At 41.7% G+C, this 21,532-nt stretch overlaps 2 protein-coding genes across 5 annotated transcripts in view; one reads left to right on the top strand and one right to left on the bottom strand.

Moving 5' to 3' along the window:
* SH3YL1 (SH3 and SYLF domain containing 1) overlaps positions 1–1,540 on the bottom strand; it is a 48,811-nt gene extending 47,271 nt beyond the window's left edge. The window contains exon 1 of the mRNA XM_053286089.1: positions 1,159–1,540. Coding sequence (XP_053142064.1) covers position 1,159 — 1 coding nt within the window. The 5' untranslated portion in view covers positions 1,160–1,540. The remainder of the gene's footprint in view (positions 1–1,158) is intronic.
* Positions 1,491–20,803, top strand: ACP1 (acid phosphatase 1). 4 transcript variants are annotated; one of them, XR_008313871.1, is made up of 7 exons: positions 1,491–1,693; positions 7,621–7,694; positions 7,955–8,068; positions 16,333–16,394; positions 18,369–18,432; positions 18,999–19,104; positions 19,241–20,803. XR_008313871.1 is itself a non-coding variant. In XM_053286091.1 (6 exons), the coding sequence occupies exons 1-6, from the start codon at positions 1,651–1,653 to the stop codon at positions 19,316–19,318; spliced, it is 477 nt and encodes a 158-aa protein (XP_053142066.1). In that variant the 5' UTR covers positions 1,524–1,650; the 3' UTR covers positions 19,319–20,803. The 4 variants fall into 4 exon arrangements, 2 of the variants coding, with proteins under 2 accessions (XP_053142066.1, XP_053142065.1); XR_008313870.1 differs by lacking the exon at positions 7,955–8,068 and adding an exon at positions 7,784–7,897 and having other exon boundaries at positions 1,534–1,693; XM_053286091.1 differs by lacking the exon at positions 18,369–18,432 and having other exon boundaries at positions 1,524–1,693.
* Positions 20,804–21,532: the final 729 nt, after the last annotated feature.

Below are 21,532 nucleotides of genomic sequence, written 5' to 3'. Positions count from 1 at the left end.
AAGGAATACAATTGGCAAAATGGAAACATCAAACCCAATGAAAACCTTAATCCAAATTGTATGCAATAAGGTATTGATCCAAAACTGAAGGAAATACAACTGTATCTTATTCCTGATCATTATAGAGACAACAGTTTGCATTGGAGCCTAGAATAAACAGATACCTAGTGTTTGCAATATTTTCTGTTATTGCAATTTTTTAAAATTTTGATCTGACACACTTTACTTATATTGATACTTGCAAAATACTTGTGTGGAGCATAAACCTCTAAAGAATCTACACATGCCTTAATCACTCAATGACTGTATCAAGAGATGACAGTCAATCATACATCCCTCTGAGAACACACAGAGCTCTCATTCCCACTGATATTACTGAAAACACATTATCCATAGGAGGCAGACTACAAGCGATGATCACCAGCTGATACACATAATCATAAAAGGCAGCTTTTACCGCAACCCCCAGTTTAGTTAAAATAGGTAACTGATTTAAAACTGAGTGTAAACTGATCTAATCCTACTGCAGTAGTCAACTGGGCTATATTTAAAGAGAGCCACTGCACTCCAGGGAAAATAATAGTGATCTGGATAATGAAGCCATAGTGTGTGAGGTGTTTTATTTTGTTGGAAATACATGAGTATGAAGTCTCACTCACTGCAAAGAATCAGACCATGTAACAATATGCAAATTATTCTAACCTATGCCTCATCTAAAAACATCAGGGGAAAGAGATGTAGCCAGACAATCTGAGCAATTCTTTCTCTCGCTACTTCAGTTCCAAAATCTGTAAAGCAGGAACACACTGCAGGGCATTATGTTCACACCAAGAAAGTAACATTATCCATGCAAGTAATTAACATAAAACAAACATCTGGCCTGTGAGGCAGTAGTATTAAGAAGTCCACTTACAGTACTCTGAACAGACCTACAAATGATCATTGAGCTTGTTTCAGAATAGGGGTTGAGATTTTCAAGCCCCTTCTTCCAAAATAGTGAAGATCCTCCATATATTTCAGTCAAAGTCTACATGGGTTAGACTTAGTGCATTAGAACTTGAGAACACAGAGCTAAGAATCCATCAACTATCACTTCAAAGCTCAAATTATTCTCCCCGCAGACGCTCCGCCTCAATTAGAGCCATCCATTATACTCACTCCTTCCAGGGTGCTCACATCCATACACTAAAGCCCTCGCTGAAAAAGCCTCTCCTGTGCTCTTCTTGGCAGCAACACATTCTCTTTTAGAAAGAGAGCAAGGAGGAGAGAGGAACTGCTGCTTCCTCCTGCAAAGACTCCGCCTTGGAGAATCTGCGGCTCACCTGGAGCAGGTGCATTTGGGAGAGAAATAGTCAACCACCGAAGTGCCTGATTTTTCTAGGCACAAATTTGCTAAAGAAAATCGCATAAGGCGGGTAACGTGACAATCTTCACTTTCCCCAACACACACATATATATATTAAATTCAACCATTTTATTTAATCTCTCCCCGCCAACCACCGCCCGTTCAATCGGGCAATGTCGGGAGATAGACTTTTCGGGCTTTCTTGGCGCCGTAAAGCGGCAAGGGCAACTTCACGACAGTTTGGGAACGAGCTTCACTTCCTCCACGCTGCTGCTGCTGCTCTTGCTGCAGGTTCCTGAGCGAAGATGGCGTCTGGGGAGGTTAAGTCCGTTTTGTTCGTGTGCTTAGGTGAGTGGAGATGGCCGGAGAAGATAGTGGGGCGGCTGAGAAAGAAAGGAAGAGGCCGGCAGGCAAGGAAGGGATTAAGCCTAACTTTTAATAAGGTCCCCTACTGACTCTCCTCTCTGCTGGAGGGTGGGAACCAGCCAGCTAAGAGATTCTAGGAGAAAGGCTAACCCATCTTCCTCTTTGTTTCGTCACCCTTTCCTCTTTATAACCTCGTTGCCTACATGATATCCTATTTCTCTCTCCCACCCCCAATACTGAGTATTCCCATTTCCCTCTCCTTTTCAAATAGAGTTCTCAGGCTGTCTAGCCTGTATTGTCAGTTCTGACTGCCGGCGGCTTTCCAGGGGTATTTTCTCATCAACCTGCTATCTAATCCGGGTTGTTTGTTTTGTTTTAAAACACCCCTGAATATATTAGGAATTGAAGCTGGGAACCTCTTGCAGGTAACTTACAGTGCTCTGCCACTGATTTATGGCTTCCCCTTTATTTCAGGCCCCTCAATAGGTCAAGCCCTCCCCCCCCCTTGGTGGGAGGAGCACTTCTGAGTTTATCACTGCAGTGGGAGACTGAGAAGGAAAGAGGATTATATGGACATTCCTCTCACTGAACTCTTTTAACCAGACTCTTCCCAAACCCATAGGAACTTGCATACAGTGCTTTATTCTCTCTACCATTGCAACCACACATTCGTTAGTATGCGGCCATGCTTTATCGGGAAATTCTATTCACTGTTGCTTTTGTAAACCATATGTTAAATATTCTCTAATAAAAGTCAATCTGATCCTACCTACTCAGTTCTCCCTGAAATGGGAGAGGCTAATTCTTGGAAAACTAGTGAAAGGATATGTTCGATACTGCTACTCCTTGCATTGGATATGTGACCTAAAGGGCTTTCACCTAGGGTATGTTCTGTGGCTGATGCTCCTGGGTGGTGAACAAAAGCAATTGGATAAAATTAATTAAAATGGATATTTAAAATAACACAGATTAGTAAAGCATCCACAGAATAATCAGTGGGGCAGAACACTGAATAAAGCACTAAGGGTTAACAACCCAAACACTGAATAAAGCAGTAACACTAAATAAAGCAGTAAGGGCTAACAACCCAAAGCACAATATCACAAATTGCCTTTACTAGTTTATGGGATGCTGTAAGACAGAGACCAAAGCAAATTATCCATGGAAAGGTGTCCAAAGCTCTGGAGCGGTAATTGGCTTCTGCAGGGAGCAGGGCCTTTTGAGTGTGGCTTTTCAAATTTGAAGGAGGACTTCATTTGACTGATCTTAAACTTTGGAAAGGTCCATATGGTGATTCTGAGGTAACCAGATCTTAAAGATGACAGGTTTTCTCTATCTTTTTTAGTTGTGTAGAAAAGGGATGTGTGGCCTTATCCCACAGGCAAAGTATATGTGAGCCTGCTGAAATTCCTCCTACAGAACCCTGCAGTTTGTCTGTAGATACTGTCTGGTCCGCTACTGAACAAGAACAAGCTGGGTTCTTGCAAGGGAGAACAGAGCAGTGTCAGGAGGTCTAGTGTACAATAATGTGCTATGAGAATTCTTGTTTTTCTTCCTGGTTTGTAGTGGGCACTTAGCTGGTTGTTGTGTGGTCTTATGCAAGTGCACACAACTGCTTGAAATCTTGTCTTCCTATTCAGCATTATATTTTCCACTCTTTGCATGGCCCTTGAGGGTGATGCTGGACTTTTGTTCTGTGTGTCCCGTTTTCTCTATCCTTCCTTTCTTTGCTTTCATCTCCTTCATGTTCTTAGTATGTCGTGTTCTTACCACTGCCGCATCCTCCTCAGAATCCAGATATTTGTTCCTCCTGCTAGCATTGCCATAGGAAAGAAACCTGTTCACATGCACTGCCCAGTTCTTAACACTTTTCCTGCTGAGTTCCCTCCTTGGCCTCCTCTCTGCCGCCATCCCCATTCTCCCTCCCAAGTCTTCACCTGAGCCCCAGTTGTGACCAGTCATCTAGCCACTGCCCCTTCCCATCAGGCACTGGGCTTCCTCGAGGCCAATACCTCCACCAAGGTGCTGTTATTGAGGCACCCACTGCTCAGAGTGGCTGCAGGTCTCTGGTTCTGGTGTGAGCCTGAACTCCATTTCCCTCTAGCTGCTCACAGCACTAGCTTGATCACTGGAACTGCCCTCCACATTTGATTTGTCCAAGCTGAAGCCCACCCTGGCTTTGCTACCACTGCCAGAGGCCCAGCCACCCAGGACAGAGCAGAAAGGTTAGCTGGTGCAGCCTTAACAACAATAACTCTGAGGTAGGAGGCAGTGGCAGCCACTTCATGTCTAGGCTGGCCACTGCTTCCTATGCTTGTGGGGGGAGCTGCCAAGCCCATGCAGCTCCCATTACAGGTGAAACTCGGAAAATTAGAATATCGTGCAAAAGTCCATTAATTTCAGTAATGCAAATTAAAAGGTGAAACTGATATATGAGACAGACGCATTACATGCAAAGCGAGATAAGTCAAGCCTTAATTTGTTATAATTGTGATGATCATAGCGTACAGCTCATGAAAACCCCAAATCCACAATCTCAGAAAATTAGAATATTACATGGAACCAAGAAGACAAGGATTGTAGAATAGAACAATATCGGCCCTCTGAAAAGTATAAGCATGCATATGTATTCAGTACTTGGTTTGGGCCCCTTTTGCAGCAATTACTGCCTCAATGCGGCATGGCATGGATGCTATCAGCCTGTGGCACTGATGAGGTATTATGGAAGACCAGGATGCTTCGGTAGCGGCCTTCAGCAATTCTGCATTGTTTGGTCTCATGTCTCTCATCCTTCTCTTGGCAATGCCCCATAGATTCTCTATGGGGTCAGGTCAGGTGAGTTTGCTGGCCAATCAAGCACAGTATACTGTATACTTTTCAGAGGTCCGATATTGTTCTATTCTTCAATCCTTGTCTTCTTGGTTCCATGTAATATTCTAATTTTCTGAGATTGTGGATTTGGGGTTTTCATGAGCTGTACGCCATGATCATCACAATTATAACAAATTAAGGCTTGACTTATCTCGCTTTGCATGTAATGCATCTGTCTCATATATCAGTTTCACCTTTTAATTTGCATTACTGAAATTAATGGACTTTTGCACGATATTCTAATTTTTCGAGTTTCACCTGTAGTGGCAGCAGGTAGAAGCCTGCTGGGCTTCAGCTTGGATGAATCAAATATGGAGAGATAAGGCTGATACTGCTGGCAGCCAGAGGAAACAGGCTTCCGCTTCATCCCAGGACCCAAGCCTATGGCTACTCTGGCTACTGGCTCCCTCAGTAACAGTACCTTGGTGCTCCCTGCTTGTCTTGCCAGTGAACATATGCAAGCAGGAGGAAGAGAGAGCACAGTGCCCCTGCTTTGTGTGTGTCCTGCTCACACCCATCCATTGCCTGGATCAGGTGCCATGGTTAAATTTCTGGGCACCGTGGCAAACCGTTGCCTGAATTTGTTCAGGCTTGTCAAGGTACTTGTATAACTTTTGTCAGCATTTTCTTTGTAGTGTCTGTGTAGCAACATTAGTGTCTACAGAAGTAAAATGACCTTCCAAATATAAAACTGGTCAAATATCAGTGCATCATTTACTTTCTGTTTGTAAAAGGAGTTGCAGATGTTCTCAAAGCAGACAATAAGCTGCTTAATACTCGAAATTCACAGACATGTAAGAAACTCAGTTACTAAGAAACTGAGTACATGATATGTGAAGAAGAAATGAGAAAAGATAAACAACGTTAAAGAGTGCGATGAAAGGATTCCAGCACCAAAGGGTTCAAATCACTTGAAGGAAAGAAGGCTAAACACGCCCCCTGTGTTTTCCAGATACGTTTTGGAAAGTTTTGAGGACCCATTCTGTTTTGTGGAAGCTTATTGGAGATTCCAGAATAAGATACGACTTTTCCATCATTAATGATCTTCCCCTGCAGTGGAACTGCGGGGAAGTTTAGGGGCTTCCCAGTAAGAGACTCTTGGTTCCCACTGGGCTGCTGAATATTGGTCGTAAAGTCCTCTCTTTGTCCTCCTTGTAAGACAATGGCTGACATCCAGATTAATGTCACTTGTAGAAAAACATTTCATGTGCACAGTGGGCGAGGGACAATTTTTGCTGATCACCCCTTTGTGATCAGTTGTCCGTGCCAGCTACCTAAAAGCTCAAGAATCACCTCCCACCTTGCCAAAGCCTCCATTTATCAGAACGGAGTCCATGACAGGTGTCACGAAAGAAAATGGAAGGCTGATTGGGGGTGGGGTAGCTATGTAAGAAGCAGCAGTCCAATTGGTGAGGCAGAAGATGGTTGGTTTCTTAAGCCAGATGAGAAGTTGAACAATAGTCTGTGTATAAGTAAGTGCCTACTCGGAAGGAAGGAAGGAAGGCAAACAGCAGACATGGCTAGAAAAACTGCATATAAAGTATAGCAGAAGGGGAGGCCAATAAGATGGTATATCTGTGACTCTGGACAGTGGGAGAACTAGGAGCTAATGAGAAGAAACAGTGTTGATTGATCTGCTTGGCTAGGACACTCCAACTATACCTTTGGGTTAACGTTGGGATTTGGCTTGATTGTGGGGGAGCAGTCTATCACAGTATTAATTTTGAGCAAAGCTTTGGTTTGGAAATGAAGTGTATATGCAGTTTAGAGTTATTAGAGGGGAAAGGGGCACAGAAAATGAAAAGCTGGTTAGGTAAGCAGTGAAATCTTAACTAACAGTTTTAAGAATCTCACAATGAGAGATTTTAGCTTAAGGTCCAAATTATAAGTAGATCAGCTGAAGGCTTGCTGTAGAAAGGTCTAAAATGCAGTCTTGAAGAGGGAAGAGAAGGAGACGAGATTTAGAGGGGCAGGAGGTTAGTATTACTGATCCAGATCCGTTGGCACTTCAGGTGCACTTGAAGATGGGCAGCTGAGCAGGTCTTCTTGCAGGTGGAAGGCAACAGAAAGGCAGGAAAGAAAAATGGCAAGTGGTGTAGAGCTACCACTCACAAGCTTGAGAACCAGTATGGTGTAAATCCAGGTAGACCACTATGCAGGTTCCAGTATAGATTCCCATACAGATTCTGAGGGTATGTGTTTGGATCTGAGGTATAAGTAGGCAAATTCACACCCTGGGGCCATGCATAAGTCACGGACTGTTCCTGGAGGGGCTGAAACCTAGGCTGAACAAAGAAGTCCATGGTTGCATGAATTGATCAGCTTGAATGTAAACCCACTGAACAAAAGAATGGAAATGGCTTGGGTGAAATATATGTAGAGGTCTGAATGGGTGACCTTAAAAAGCTTATCTAAGAACCAGGATGTCTCTCCAGGTTTTCTTAAGACTTAACTAGTATGTTCCTTCATCCTTGCCAGCTCATTAGGTTGTTGACAGTGGGGTGGGGATGCACTGTGCTTTTCTGCGTTTCTGTGGAGGAGAGTTATGTCTGGCAGGAGGGAATCGGGTATTCCCTCTGAGAGTATACTCTGAGTTTTAACTTGAGGTCTACTTTTCCAGCTTTTCGTTCTCTTTGAAGGTCAGACAAAGAGAGGTCTTGGGGATGATTCCCTTCAGTCCTTTGTTATGGTGATCTAGGGCTGCATTGCCTCATGCTTTGCTTGTACTAAGTCACCGAATTGCATAGTTTGCCAAATGTGGGCATGTGCAGGGTTCACAATCCCATGAATTCATGTATCCCCAAAATGGAAGCTGTGGTCCCACAGTTCCATGTCATATAGAGGGGTGTTGTTTACAGCCCCAAGATAAACTGATTTGGCAGCCCAATCATCTATCTGGTTAAGACCCAAGGCTTGTCTCAGCTTCCTCTCACCCCTGCTATCTTCAGTTTTTGCAGCTATATGGAATTTTTCACATAAAGGTACAGATATTTGAGGCTGTGTTTCAGAGACACTGAATCAAATCATTATTTCTGCAGGGAACATTTGCCGATCTCCCATCGCCGAAGCTATTTTTAAAAAACTTGTAACAGATGGAAACGTTCAAAACAAGGTAAGTATTATTTTGGTCAGTTAATAATTTTTCTCTTAATATTGTAGTAGTCTGAAGGGGAAATATAAACATTTGAATTTATTTTGTAGTGGAGGATAGACAGTGCAGCAACATCTACATATGAAATAGGAAATCCTCCAGATTATCGGGGCCAGAATTGCTTGAGGAAACATGGCATTACCATGAATCATATTGCCAGGCAGGTACTGTACCCGTGTTCCTTCTAAATGCATGTATATATATGCTCTTGTTATTTGCAGTGGATGATAGACAGCGGTGCTGTTTCTGACTGGAATGTGGGGCGCTCCCCAGATGCAAGGGCTTTAAGCTGTCTAAGAAATCATGGCATTGTGACGGCCCATAAAGCACGGCAGGTAGAAAAAGCCTGTTTCATTATTTCACAGAAATCATGGGATTATTACTCTGTAATGGTTGTCCTACCTTGGTAGTGGCTGCATTCAGTGCATGGAGTGACAAAGTATTAAACTTTAGAATTTTGGATACAATCACTGGCTACTGGGGGTGTGCACAAAACTTATTTTGTGTTCCGTTCTGAACTCAGAGGCATCCTAGCCTCCCTCAGAGAAGCATTTATAATATTCACCAGACCATCTCTGATAATATAATTACCAGATGAGATAAGCCAAGTTCGTCAAGGGTCAAGAGAACAGGTTGTGGTATGCAAAGTCTGAAGCAGTTTGTCCACTTTCTCAGGAGTCACAAACCATAATGATCCAATCTAATCCCATAAGAATTGCTGGACACCCCCACAGTAGACTCTGCAGTAGCTGTGGAATCCAGCTCAGCCCGAATGTCAGAGATTTTATCCGCAAAAAAGTCATTAAAAATGTCACAGTGAGTGACTGATGGTTCCAAGTTTACATTCAAGGGTGAGGGGGTACATACTAGCCCCCTCACAATTCTAGACACCTCAGCTGGATGTGAATTTGCGGAAGCAATGCAGGCAGAAAAGAATCGCTTCTTTGCCACCAGCACTGACAGAGCATAGATCTTCAAATGGGCTCTGTGTTGTGCCCGTAAGTTCTACCTTAACCAGATGGTGATCAATCCATGACAATGGGGAGATGACAGGAGTCCCCACCCAAGTAACACCACCCTATTCAAAGCAAAAGACCAAATCAAGTGTATGACCAGCATCATATGTCAGTCCAGAGACCATTTGGGATAGGCCCACAGTCGTCATGGCCACTATGAGCCAGTCCCAGTCTATCCCTGATCCCTAGACTTAGGTAAAGTGTGCTTAGTCGATATCAACTCCTGTCGACTACAGAGCACTGTGGTTTTCTTTGGTAGAATACAGGAGGGGTTTACCATTGCCTCCTCCCTCACAGAATGCTTTTCAGCATCTTCCTATGTCGCTGCTGCCCAATATAGTACCAGCGGGGATTCTGTACCAGCAAGCTTCTGCTTGTTAGTCAAGCATTTCCCCGCTGCGTCACAGAGTCCAATACACATTCAATATAGGCCAAATCCCTGACAGGAATTCTGGTAAAGGAGATTGTATTCTTATAGACCACAGCCACCCCACACCCTCTCACCTGCTCCACCATGGAGTAACCCTCTGGGACAAGCAGGGTCCAAACCGGACCACTAGCCTCTCCTGACCAGGTCTCCGTGATACATACCAAGTCAGCTCCTTCATCCACAATCAAGTCATGGACTACCTCAGACTTATTTTGAACTGACCTGGCATTACAGAGTTATAAGGTGAGGTTCTGTGGGTGGTTGGCATTGCTCTCTGAGGTCAAAGAAGGCAACAGCATTTAAATTTCTGAATTCCCTTCCCCTGCAACAGCCCGCTGGCCTACTAATGCCATATCTTGGTCGATTCCCCACCACCACTGGTATAGCTGCCCCAGAGTCATCCTCCACCTCTCTGTTCAACCCAAAACACATACCTGTACCAGGCCTAACTAAGTACTAGGCAACAATGAAGTGACTGCTTCCTTCCAGGAGTCCAAGACAATAAGTGGGCCCCAGCCCTCAGACCCACCCCCGAAGGCTGCCACCAAGGGCCAGCCCCCTTTAGTGGCCAGCTTTGGCAGCTGTGTGTAGGTGGCACGTGCCAGCGGCTGCACTTGCGTATTGCTTGCCTTTATAAGGGCCAAGAGTTCAAAAGCCTGGCCAGTGTCGCTCTCCCCTACTACCAGTCAGGCCAGCCCTCCCAAATGCAAGAAATTATAGCACAATTAAAGTGAGCTAACACACCAGAGAACAAATAGCAGGGTGCAAAAGGTTGCAGTGAGTTTCATAAATTTAACTATGTTTTGTGAAGAAGTACTTTTTGTCTGACCTACTGCCAATTTCATTCAGAATTTCAATTGCAAAATCAATTTCATTTGGTGAACCTGAGCTTTAGTGTTAGAGAAAGGCGCTCACTCTCTCTTTCTCTCTCGCATCTTCTAGTTGTTTGCTTCTACATTGACCTCAAATACTTGAGCCTTTGCTCATGGGAAAGGTACTTTAATCCCTTGATCATCTTAGCTGCTCTTCTTTGGGCCTTGTTCAGTACTGCTTTTTTGGTCCAGGGATTGACCAAAACAGTATTGCCTTTTTGAGGAGGGACTAACCACATAATGTATACATTTTTCTGAATACGGCCACACCATAGATTTATATAAATGCATTGTGACACTGGCAGTCTTATTTTTCAGTCTCTTTCCTTTGAATTCTTAGCATAGAATTTACCCCTCTCATTGCTGCTGCACACAGAATTCACATTTTCATTGGACTATCCATTGTGACTAAGGTCTCTTTCCTGGCTAAGCATAGGCATTTCAGTGCCCATCAATTTAAATGTGGTTAGGACTTCCCCCCCATTATGCATCACTTGACGTATTTACTTTGAAAAGAGAAATCCTTTTGGAGCTGTTTGCAGTCTGCTTGAATTCTGGTGAAGAATCTGGTGCACTCTGCAAATGTAGAGCACTTGTCTGGTCTCCTCAACTCTAGATAATTTATGAACAAGTTAAGTCATACCAGTTCCACTGGAGATCCTTGGATGACCCCACTGCTTCCTCCATCCATTGTGAAAACTGTCCTGGCTAAGAGGTCAACTCAGATGCAATTCAAAGCCTGGTTTAATTCTTGGCTTCACACATTTCCTAGCATTGTGAGCGTGCACCCCCTCCTTTCCCCCACCTCACACAGGAGGCTTTGAAGACTGCTACAGACTATGGGAAACACCTATATTGGGCAGCAGCAATATAGGAAGATGCTGGAAGGCATCGTCTCATACTGCGCAGGAGATGGCAATGGTAAACCCCTCCTGTATTCTACCAAAGACAAGAGTCAACATTGACCCAACAGCACACTTTACCTTTAAGCCAGGATCACATCCAAACTGAGCAATCCTGACAAATTCCAATAAGTGTTGGACAATCAAACAGGTTCTGAACAAGAGATTGTATTCCAGGTTTAGATCTGGTTTATTTTGGAACTCGAATTAGATTAAGCCAGGATTGCCTGGTTTGGATGTAACAAGTGCTGGCTTGTATCTAAGCAGAATCAGAATTTTTTTAAAAAAATTGAGTTTGCATACACAATGGAAGGGGGAGCACACACTCCTGAGCTAGGAGATGTTGTACAAAGCCGGGATTTGGTCATCTGTCAGTTTAAAATTTATTTCAGTTTTGTGTATACAAATTCCTTTAAGACCTGACCTCAGTAATCTGGGTTTGTACCTGTGGATTTTGCGTTATACAGAGATGATGTGTTGCATGTTCGCTCTGGAGTGTTGCTGTCATTTAGTGAAGTCAGGCTTTGTTTTTTGCCATTTGCAGAGATTACTCACCAGTCTTGCTGATGAAGTTTCTTTAGCCATGCCAATGCTCTTTGCTGACCTTAAGCTCCCTCTAGTCCACTTCATATAAAGCTACTGACAAACCTCAAGATAGGCTTGATCTTTTCAGCACTCCAACAACTGTCTATATTTTTCTATCTTTAGCGTTCTATGACTGTTCTAGTATTTATCTGTTTTAAAATTATCTGTTTCTGATTCCTGAAATAATGGATTCACCAGTTATCATCAGCACATCAAAATCTCTCCAAATATTTTCTTTTATCATAATTGAAAAGAAAAGCCAGTCGCATTGCTTGGGAAAAGCATGATATCAGTTCTCAAATTTCCTTATCCCAGAATATCTAGACCAGTTCACATCTCCACATTAAATGGTAACCTGAAAGATAGTTTGTAAAAATTGCCTTTGATTAAATGATCGAAGGAGGGAAGTACCAAATATCCAGATGTAGTTTCACATTTCATCTAAGATCAGTAGTTTTGCCTCTTCTTTTTCCATATATGTATAAAGATTGACATCCTGATGAATTTACTCAATAATATTACTGAGAATAAAGCACTACTAAATTTTAGTACAACTTCCCCCAGTAAATTTAGGCTGAATGTCAGCCAGGAACCATGAATCCTGCTGAAGACAAAACTCAAAGGACTGAAAGAACTCCTTTACTCATGTCTAAGGGTTTGTTGTTTTTAACTTCTCTTTTTTATTTGAGCAATATGGATCCTCTTCCATAAAACAAACCTGTGAAAATCCCACAAGTTTCATAAACAGTTTGCCATATGTCATGGAGAACTACTGCTCACATAGCCCCCTTGGGCATACAGAACTAGTTGCACAGCTCTCTAGATTTTGGCCTTAATTTTTATTATATTATGAATTGTGTTTCAGCTAACTCACCATGGCAGATGTCTTGTGAAAGAAATTTTATGAGTAAGAGGCCGAGAAGTGCCATGGATAAAATCTTAGGGTCATTCTAGATGTGATGTGGGAGACATGTGCAGTCTTCAATTTTACTTTAATACTGGCCTGGAAGAGGGAAGCTGGCTCTGGATTGGACTGTAGCAGCTGTGGGAGTTATTAACTATTTTTCCTATCAAAATTAGCCCCTCCCCAGCTTCTCAAGAGAGAAGATACTGGGTCCAATCGGTTCCCTGCAGCTGCATTTATTTTTTTTAAAGGCCCCAGACTTTTAGATGAAGAAAAATCTCTGGGGGGGAGACACAACTAGTTAAACTTAAATTGCACTGTAGATGGGCAGTACTGTAGGCATATACAATGTTCAGTTAATTCTGCATTTGTTTACAAGTGGCTGGCTTCTGCATGACTTTTATATTGACAAATCTCTTGAATAAGTGTCTAATTGAAACCATAAATTAGTTTGAAAACAAAATTCCTCTTAAACAAATATCCCAGTGGTTCTGAATATTTTCCTGTATCTGAGATTTTTTCTTACTCATGAAAGCCCTTGACTTTCCTAGAAACTTGCTAAAAACAACACCTCAATATAACTTCTACCAATACTTCTGTCTCTCCAGCTTTCTTAAATGTTCGTTTCCTAGTGTAAGTCAGGCTTCCGGGCCACTTGCATCCTAGCCGATGGTAAAAACAATATTGTCTGGCACCTGAAATATTCAGTGCTAGGTTTGCTTCTTGTTTTGTTGTCCCCTTCTCCTATATGCAATCCACATATCCTCTTGCATATGCAAAAATAAAGTTTCTGTGTTCAGCAGCTAACATTTTTGTGTGAGGAAAGCTAAACTGCAAACAGATTTTGCAGTATGTTCAAAAAATGCAGATGCATTTTTTAACAAAATGAATGGCATAAGGGCTGTTGTGGTGGTTCTCCTCCTCCCCCGCCTCTGCCCCATAGCTTTTTGAATTGGCAGTGTTATTGTGCAGCATGTTTAGAATGTATAAACGGCTGGTTCACATGATCAGAATCCGATTTCTGGCAGGCACATGCTCCCATGGAGCGTATTGCGCAGGCAGCAAGAAACCTCCTGATCCCAGGTTGGAAGTGCACCAGTCTGACATTTTACTAGGATTGGTAATCTGGTATTTTGTTTGTTTGTTTGTTACATTTATATACCGCCTTTCATTAAACACAATCCCAAGGCGGTTTACAAAAGTTAAAAAACATACAGTAAAAATGACAATAAAAATATTAAGCTAAAAATACAAAACCAATCTAATTAAAAATCTGTAAAATGCAAACATAAAAACTATACGTGAGTAAAACACATAGAAGCAGCAATAAAACAATCCTGTAATGGCCTGTGTTATGGACGGTCCACATCAACATATCAGAACCAGAGTACCAACTCAGAAGTATGTGAAGTGTGGGCCTGTGTCTGATTTCATTTTATATTAAGAGTTCAAATGGTGCCTGAACTCGAGGTGAACTGGCATACTAGATCTCAGCTGCTCTGTGAAGGAGGAGACAATCCAGCATTGTATTGTCTAATGGCTACTCAAAGGAATACAAAAGCCAGGCCTGAATGCTGAATGCTATATCCAAATGCTAAAATGTGACTCACTACCAGATAATGTCTGTGGAGAGGCCAGGGGCTGGTCTCCCCTCTCCTGTTGCAAAAAGTCAGCGCTAATCCTTGTCAAGAATCAACTCAATTGCTCTCTATAGAGATTCAACATAGGTAGATGCATACAAAGAAAACTCCTATAGACTTTAATTCTTACCTCACTGATGCTTCTGCCCTAGCCAAATGTATTGAACTCACACATGTACCCCTTTTTATGTTACTTTAAATATTCTCTTGTTATAATTACATACTAGATAGAGGTACACAAGAAATAATGTAATTGCTGTCTCACACAAATAGAACTAATTCTCTCACTAACTCCTGACTTTTAACACCTTTTGGGGTCAGACTGGCAATTGGGGGAAGATGCAATTTGTAGCTCTGAGATGCAGATTTGCTTTGGGCAATGTTCCCCCTCCCTTCCTAAGCGCAGTTTACAGAAGATGAGATTGAGATCTCTCTGGACTGGCCAATATCCTGAATAATTAAAAGACATTGTCCAGAAGGTAGCAGCAAGTTGTCACCTTTTGAGGACCCAGGAAAAGATGAGTTTTGAATAGACTATGAGAGATCAAAGGAAAAATACACTATAAAGAATGAGGCTACTGGACAGAGAGTGAGCAGTCTTGTTCCTACGGGCAATCTTTTGCCTACAGTAAGAGCTGCTCACAAAGATCCCAGAGTTTGCTGCTAAGCCGCGGGGCAACAAGCAGGAACTCTGTCCATGGACAGGAGCTGTCTGTGACTTATACTGCGCAGTGAGAAGTCAAGACTTCCCCAGCCATGGTGCTCTGACTCTCAGCCGTGATCTGAGCAACTGCAAACGCTCCTGTCTCCAGCCAAGAGCCTCGCTTCTTCGGCTGAAGAAATCCACCGCTCTCAAGTCTCTGGTCCTGGTAATATGCTGCCTTCACAAGCCCTGGATCCCTACTTTCCTCCCCCTTACTAATCATTGCTTCCCCCCTTCCTAACCCCCCCCTTCCTCCTCCTTCTTTCTCTGCTTCTCTCTAAATGTTTTGTTTAGGATTTGTTAGATTGTTAGATATCTGTAATTACTGATTGCACACACACATATGTTAGTCAGGCACATTACACTACACCTTGAATCGGAAACATGTTTTTAATGTGGATTATTTTATCCTGATGAGCAACTTTTTATAATAAAGCCCATTGAACTTTCTGAGCGTGTGTCTCTCTCGATCTGTTTGCGTGCCCAGATCCTACATGGTCACCATCTCCAAGAACCAATTCAGTTTGTGTATGATGTGACTTTGCCTCTTTCCCTCTGAGCATGTACAGAGTGCGAAACCAGGCATAGTTCACAACACCTGGATAAAAAGCCAAGATTTAACAAGCTTTCTAAAAAACTGTGATGGTGTCAGAAGAGCAAATGGCCACTGGGAGAGCATTCCAAAGTCTGGGGGCAGCAACAGAGAAGGCCTTTTCCCGAGTGCACAAAAGCTGAGCCTCCCTCATTGTCGGCACCCAAAGCAGGGGGTTCTCAGATAACCTTGTCAAGCGGGCAGCAACCCTTGGGTGCAGGCGGTCCCTCAAGTACCCTGGGCACAAACCGTTAAGGGCTTTAAAGGTCAAAACCAGCACCTTGAATTGGACCCGGAAATGAACTGGCAGCCAGTGCAACTCTTTCAAAATGGGTGTGATGTGCTCCCACTGGGCAGCCATAGATAAAACCCTAGCTGCCGCATTTTGCACAAGCTGCATTTTCCGCAGTTAGTCAACTCAGACTGTTAATCCTGGTTAAATGTCGTTTGGCAGACTGCCAGCCCGGTATCAGGAGATGTTGCTGCCCATACAACATGCTCTGTGGGAGCATGCGTCCAGTGGGAATCCCAGATTCCTAGTAAATGGACATTGATCTTGATTGAGTGAACCGGCCCAAAGTCCATAAATAAATATATATTGTACAACTAAATATCAAATGCTTGCAAATGTCTAAATTTTTCATGACTTTTTAAAAATAAGACTGCTCACTTGATCCAAACTATAAAGTAGTTTGAATACAAACTTTCTCTTAATACTTTAAATCAGGGGTGATTTAATTAATAATTGTGGCTGGGGATGATGGGAGTTGTAGTTCAAAAACAGCTGGAGGGCCAAGGTTCCCTACCCTTGCTTTAAATGTTTGTTTTATTTCTACTTTGGAGTCTTAACAATTGCACCACAGTAATTTTTAGGATTATTAATGCATTTACTCTTACTATTATGTGAAGATGAGATGTATTTATTGTAATAGTGTTAAAACATTCAAAATTCTAGGTTACACAAGATGATTTCGTGACATTTGATTACATGCTGTGTATGGATGAAAGTAACCTACGGTAAGCTGTGAAATGATGTTGCTGCTTTTGGTGTCTTGTAATTGTAGCCTCAATATTGGTTATTTACTGTATATCCTGCTGTCTACATTTAACAGAAGCCACAGCTCCTGCATTCTACCAAAGAAAACCACAGGGCTCTGTGGGTGCCAGGAGTCTAAATCAACTTGACGGCACACTTTACCTTTACAGCTCTTAAAAAAATGTATTCCCAAAGTACAGTTATTCCAGAAGATAGTTGCCCCTACAGATTGTCAGGAAAGCAGCTATGGCAGTGCTGTACTACTAAAGTAAAGTGTGCTGTCAAGTTGATTTTGACTCCTGGCGCCCACAGAGCCCTGTGGTTTTCTTTGGTAGAATACAGGAGGGGTTTACCATTGCCATCTCCTACGCAGTATGAGATGATGCCTTTCAGCATCTTCCTATATTACTGCTGCCCAATATAGGTGTTTCCCATAGTCTGGGAAACACACCAGCGGGGATTCAAACTGGCAACCCTCTGCTTGTTTGTCAAGCATTTCCCTGCTGCATAACTTAAGGTGGTTGCTATACTACTACTACTACCTACCAATATACAACTTTTCAAGTAAAGTACTCAGAGCTAGGAATGTGCCGAATCCCTTTAAAACTGCAGGCTTACACAGCTCCTTTAAAGCAAAGGAAGTTAGGTCCATACCTTCTTCTCCGCTGGTCACCATTGCCATCATCCCACACTCCCACCAGGATTAACTGCATGCCAGCTGGGCATCTCCCAGCTGTCCCTGTGCAACGCTGGCACGAACATGGCCTCCACGCATTATTTTTGTAATATTGTCAAAGTTTGTTCCTCCTGTGCAAATGATTGCTAGGATTACCTGTGACTGGAGAAAATGAATGTACCTGTGTGTGTTTCAGAGGTTGGCATTAATGTTTTCCAAAAAAATTGCCAGGTTTTTTGTTTCCCTTCCATACAGTGGTCCAAGAATCAGAAATTTGTGTAACCACACAACCTGAGATACTTGCAAATGTTTAGGTTTCATGTTCAAGTGCATGCCGTCTAACACAAGGGTTTTTAACCTCTTTGCATGTATATTTTGCACACACACCCCCGATCATCAGTTATTACCCACAAACTCTCACCTCATTTATAATTCTATTTAATATTGAAGAAAAACAAAGGATTTTTCGTTTTTGATTATAAATTAAGTCTTCAGAGAGCTCCTTTTTAGTTTTCCACAGATAGCCCAACTTACTCCATGGACCACCAGAAAGTCCATGAACCTGAGACTAAGAACCCCTGATCCAATAATAAGGGTTTGCCAGTTATGGAACATGTGCACGCAAACACTGTGCTACATAGAAAGATGTACATCTAATGTTACATATAGAATCAAAGAAGGGTGTGTCATTAAAATGTAGGCTATTTCTGTTCCTTATAACTTGAAAATACAAGTAAAACTACCAGCAAACCTTTGCTATGATTTAACATTCTGTAAAACTACCAGTGACTAGCTTTTGATTTTCTGTGGGTGGCCAGATCTTGTCTCTAGGACACCTGATGGCTAGAGGTATTTAGGCTGTGAAAGATTATTGGTCAATTATATAAGAAGAGGTCCATCTCCAGTTACCACCAACTTGTCTGGTGGCTACATGGAGACAAGCCTCGGTCGCTGCCCCAAGATTGTGGAATGTGCTCCCTGCTGAGATACGATCCTCCCCATCTCTGGCAATTTTTAAAAACCCAATTTTAAAAAAACTGAAAACCCATCTTTTCACTCAGGATTTCCCAGCTTTTAAAAACTGTCTGTTTTTAATTTTATGGCTGTTTTTAAATTGTTGCATTGTTTAAACTTTTATGTGTGTTTTAATTGTTTTTATGTTAACCACCCAGAGACGAAAGTTTGGGCGTTGTAGAAGTTTAATAAATAAATAAATACATAAGAGCCCTGCTGGATCAGGCCCAGGCCTGTCTAATTCAACATCCTGTTTCTCCCAAAGGCTTACCAGACGCCTCCGGGATACCCTTGCCGTTTATCAGTTGCAGGAGAGAAAAAGCAATCCTGTAGGTAGCCTAATATCCTAATAGCCATTGACAGACGTCATCTCCCATGGTGTTCAGCCCGTCTCAAGAACTATTAGATATTGTTCAGCATTTCAACCATTGATGTATCCCTGCAGAAACATCAGGAAGAACATTGCTTTTGAAGTACTGGGGTAGGGTTAGTGGGGAGTGGAAATAAGAAAGGCAGTATTGTACAGTGGAGACAAAAGCTTTTGCTCCATTCTTTCCAAGAAATAGATTGACAACATTGAAAATATGCCTTTATTTCATAAAAGCAAAACAATAAACATGAATAGAATGACCAGTTGTATCAATCTTTTCACTATCCAAAACTAGTTAATTCTGTATTGTTGGCCTATGCCTAAAATAATTGTCTAGGTCAGTAGACAATTATTTTTATATAGAGCTCTCCATGCTACAGATGGTAGTCAGTACATCACACAGTTAGAGTGTGGCTGCAATCTTTGTTTCCTTCATACACTGAAAACTGACACATTGCCAAATGAAAGACATGCCATACTTCATGATTCTTTTTTTAAAAAACTGCTTAATCTGTTGTATTTCAGAGATCTACAAAGGAAAAGCAAGCAAGTTAAGAACTGCACAGCTAAAATTGAGCTCCTTGGAACTTATGATCCACAGAACCAGCGTATTATTGAAGATCCATACTATGTAAGTATGCAAGATAATTTGAGCTCAAAAATCAATATTGTGGTGTCTAATACTGAAATCTGCATTTATTTATTTATTTATTTCTCTCTCTCTCTCTCCCCCCCCCCCCCGCCCCTTGAAACTTCCACTGACCCAGGGGAACGATGAAGATTTTGAAACCGTTTATGAACAGTGCCTTAGATGCTGTAAAGCATTTTTGGAGAAACCTCATTAATGGGATAATATGCTTCTGAAAGTAAAGAATATTTAGTTTTTCTATAATAGTATTAATCTCAAACTTCACTTGATTGATACTGAATTGTAATATTGTGCCTCTAAAATAGATCCCATTTAAAGCTGTGTATTTTAGTCTTTAACATTAGTTGCTGTACCATCCTACTTGAGAATATTCGATTTTTAAAAACAGTCTTGACCTTTATCAGACCTGTGTAACACAAAATTTGTCCAAAACAAGCGGAATAAATGTGTAAATAGTATGTATAAGAGCTCCTACATATGTATTCTAAATACGGCACATATCTGTCTTCTGTTGCTGCTCTTTGTTATGGAACCTTTAATCTTAAATATCTTTCTCAAAACTACATTTACATGTTTATACAGTTTCAAATGTCCCCTGGTTGGTTTGTTTATGGCTTATCACATGACTTAAGCAATGAAGGGAATAGTCTTGTCCTTTCAGTGCCATGAATGGAGGGAACTAAACTAGAAGAAATGCTCTCAGTGGGGAAAGTGCTGGGAAAGAATAACACCTCTCATCACTTGCTGTGTACCTTCCAGGATGGTTGCTGAAATGCAGCAGGGCTTCATTCCCCTTAAGAGAAGACCCTTGGAACCCTTGGGACTTGGTATGGGATTTGGGTCCTAGGCAGAGGTGCACTTTGGGAATGTGCACCTCCATGTAGTACCTATGGGGCAGTGTGGATATTTATTTATTTATTTACTCTGGTTATTTTGAACCAAGTGATTGCACAGACTTAATCATTCATTTATGAGATGGTTATGATATGGAGGCTTGTAGAATACTTGTGAGCTCAAAGTATGGCTTTTTGGTGCAGAGCTCAGCAGCAAAGAATCTTGGTGTGTTTAAAAAAAACAACCAACCACTTCTAACCCTCATGACATGGAAATGATGTTTGAAAGAAGACAGGCTGTGTCCTGTGAAATCTCTGAAATTAGTAGTGTAACTGTATATAATTTCCAGTGATCAGAAAATTGAGCTTTAGTGCTTTGAATCTTGCCCCTGCCTGCTACTAGCGGAATGAAATAAATTATGTGCTGTTGTTTATACAAGCTGAAAAGTGTCGCTGCCATGCCATATAATTTTGCCATTGTTTTTAGGAAGAGTATATACAACTGATTATAGTTTGTAGAATATGGAAATATCTAATTTCCTAAAGCGGGGGACTTAAAAGCCAGTCATTGCTTTGGTGGGAGCTGTGAGTACATCAATGTGTTCATATCCATTCTTTCTTTTCTTGTATCTACAAAGAATAGAAGCTGGATTTTTCCCATTCCCCACTTAAACCGTCATTATTTTCATTGTGATTTTCTGTAGATAATACCCCTATTTTTAACTGCTTCTTTTGGTATTTGTATACATTTATGCCTGTATTCTTCTTTGTCAAATTGCTGAGATGACCTTCCAGAATTTTCTCATGCAGAAACAATTGTATGCTTTCATCATGCTCTTTTCCCATCATTCTCCCAACTCATCCTTTTTGTTGGTTCACTTCTGTGCAAGTGTTAAAGCAGCTATACCAGTTGTTGGTTCTCAGAACATATTTTCCTGAATTGCTTGATGACTTCTAAAAATTAGACCATCTGTCCCTTTTCTCAGCTGCACTAATGTAGAGAGAGAGAGAGAGAGAGAGAGAGAGAGAGAGAGAGAGAGAGAGAGAGAGCAGCATATGTGTGGAATCTTTCCAGAGTGCCATGTTGTTGGCTGCACGAATGCATCCTTGATAAAGGAGCTTGATAAAACTACTTTTTAATAAGAGATTAGAACTTTTGAGTCAAACTTGTTTCAACTCAAGCTTAAACCCTTGAGTCAGACCTTGTTTCTTAAGCTGGACGTGTTGCTCTCTGTGTTTGCTAACTTATTGTCATGAAAAGACTTCAGGGTCTCAAATCATCAATGTTATGTGCATTAAAGTGATTTTAGGTCAGTGGTTTCTCTGCATCCTTGGGAATTTCTAAGTATGTAGAAGTATTTTAAAATTACAATTATTAAAATTTAATGGCTTGTGACCTATGAATTGCTGAGGGCATAGAAATAGCTCATTGGCTGGAGCGAGAATTTCCAAGTTCAGATTGAATAGTAGTTTTCGTCTGTCCTTGAATGGAAAAGAAAGCAGCCCATAGAAAACATGGGCATGATGATGGTAAATTACCCCAGCCTGGTGCTACTTAATCTTCCTCTCTTTCCTAT

This window comes from Hemicordylus capensis, chromosome 1 (assembly GCF_027244095.1).
Source record: "Hemicordylus capensis ecotype Gifberg chromosome 1, rHemCap1.1.pri, whole genome shotgun sequence".
Taxonomy (NCBI): domain Eukaryota; kingdom Metazoa; phylum Chordata; class Lepidosauria; order Squamata; family Cordylidae; genus Hemicordylus; species Hemicordylus capensis.
The sequence above is the reverse complement of the archived record's forward strand: the minus strand, read 5'-3'. Positions and strand labels throughout refer to the sequence as shown.

Excerpts from the sequence above, each read along its gene's own strand:
- ACP1 (XM_053286091.1), top strand. The coding sequence starts at position 1,651 with ATGGCGTCTGGGGAGGTTAAGTCCGTTTTGTTCGTGTGCTTAG. Across the intron at positions 7,695-7,954 it reads ATGGAAACGTTCAAAACAAG|TGGATGATAGACAGCGGTGC; the intron begins GTAAGTATTATT and ends TGTTATTTGCAG. Across the intron at positions 8,069-16,332 it reads CGGCCCATAAAGCACGGCAG|GTTACACAAGATGATTTCGT; the intron begins GTAGAAAAAGCC and ends TCAAAATTCTAG.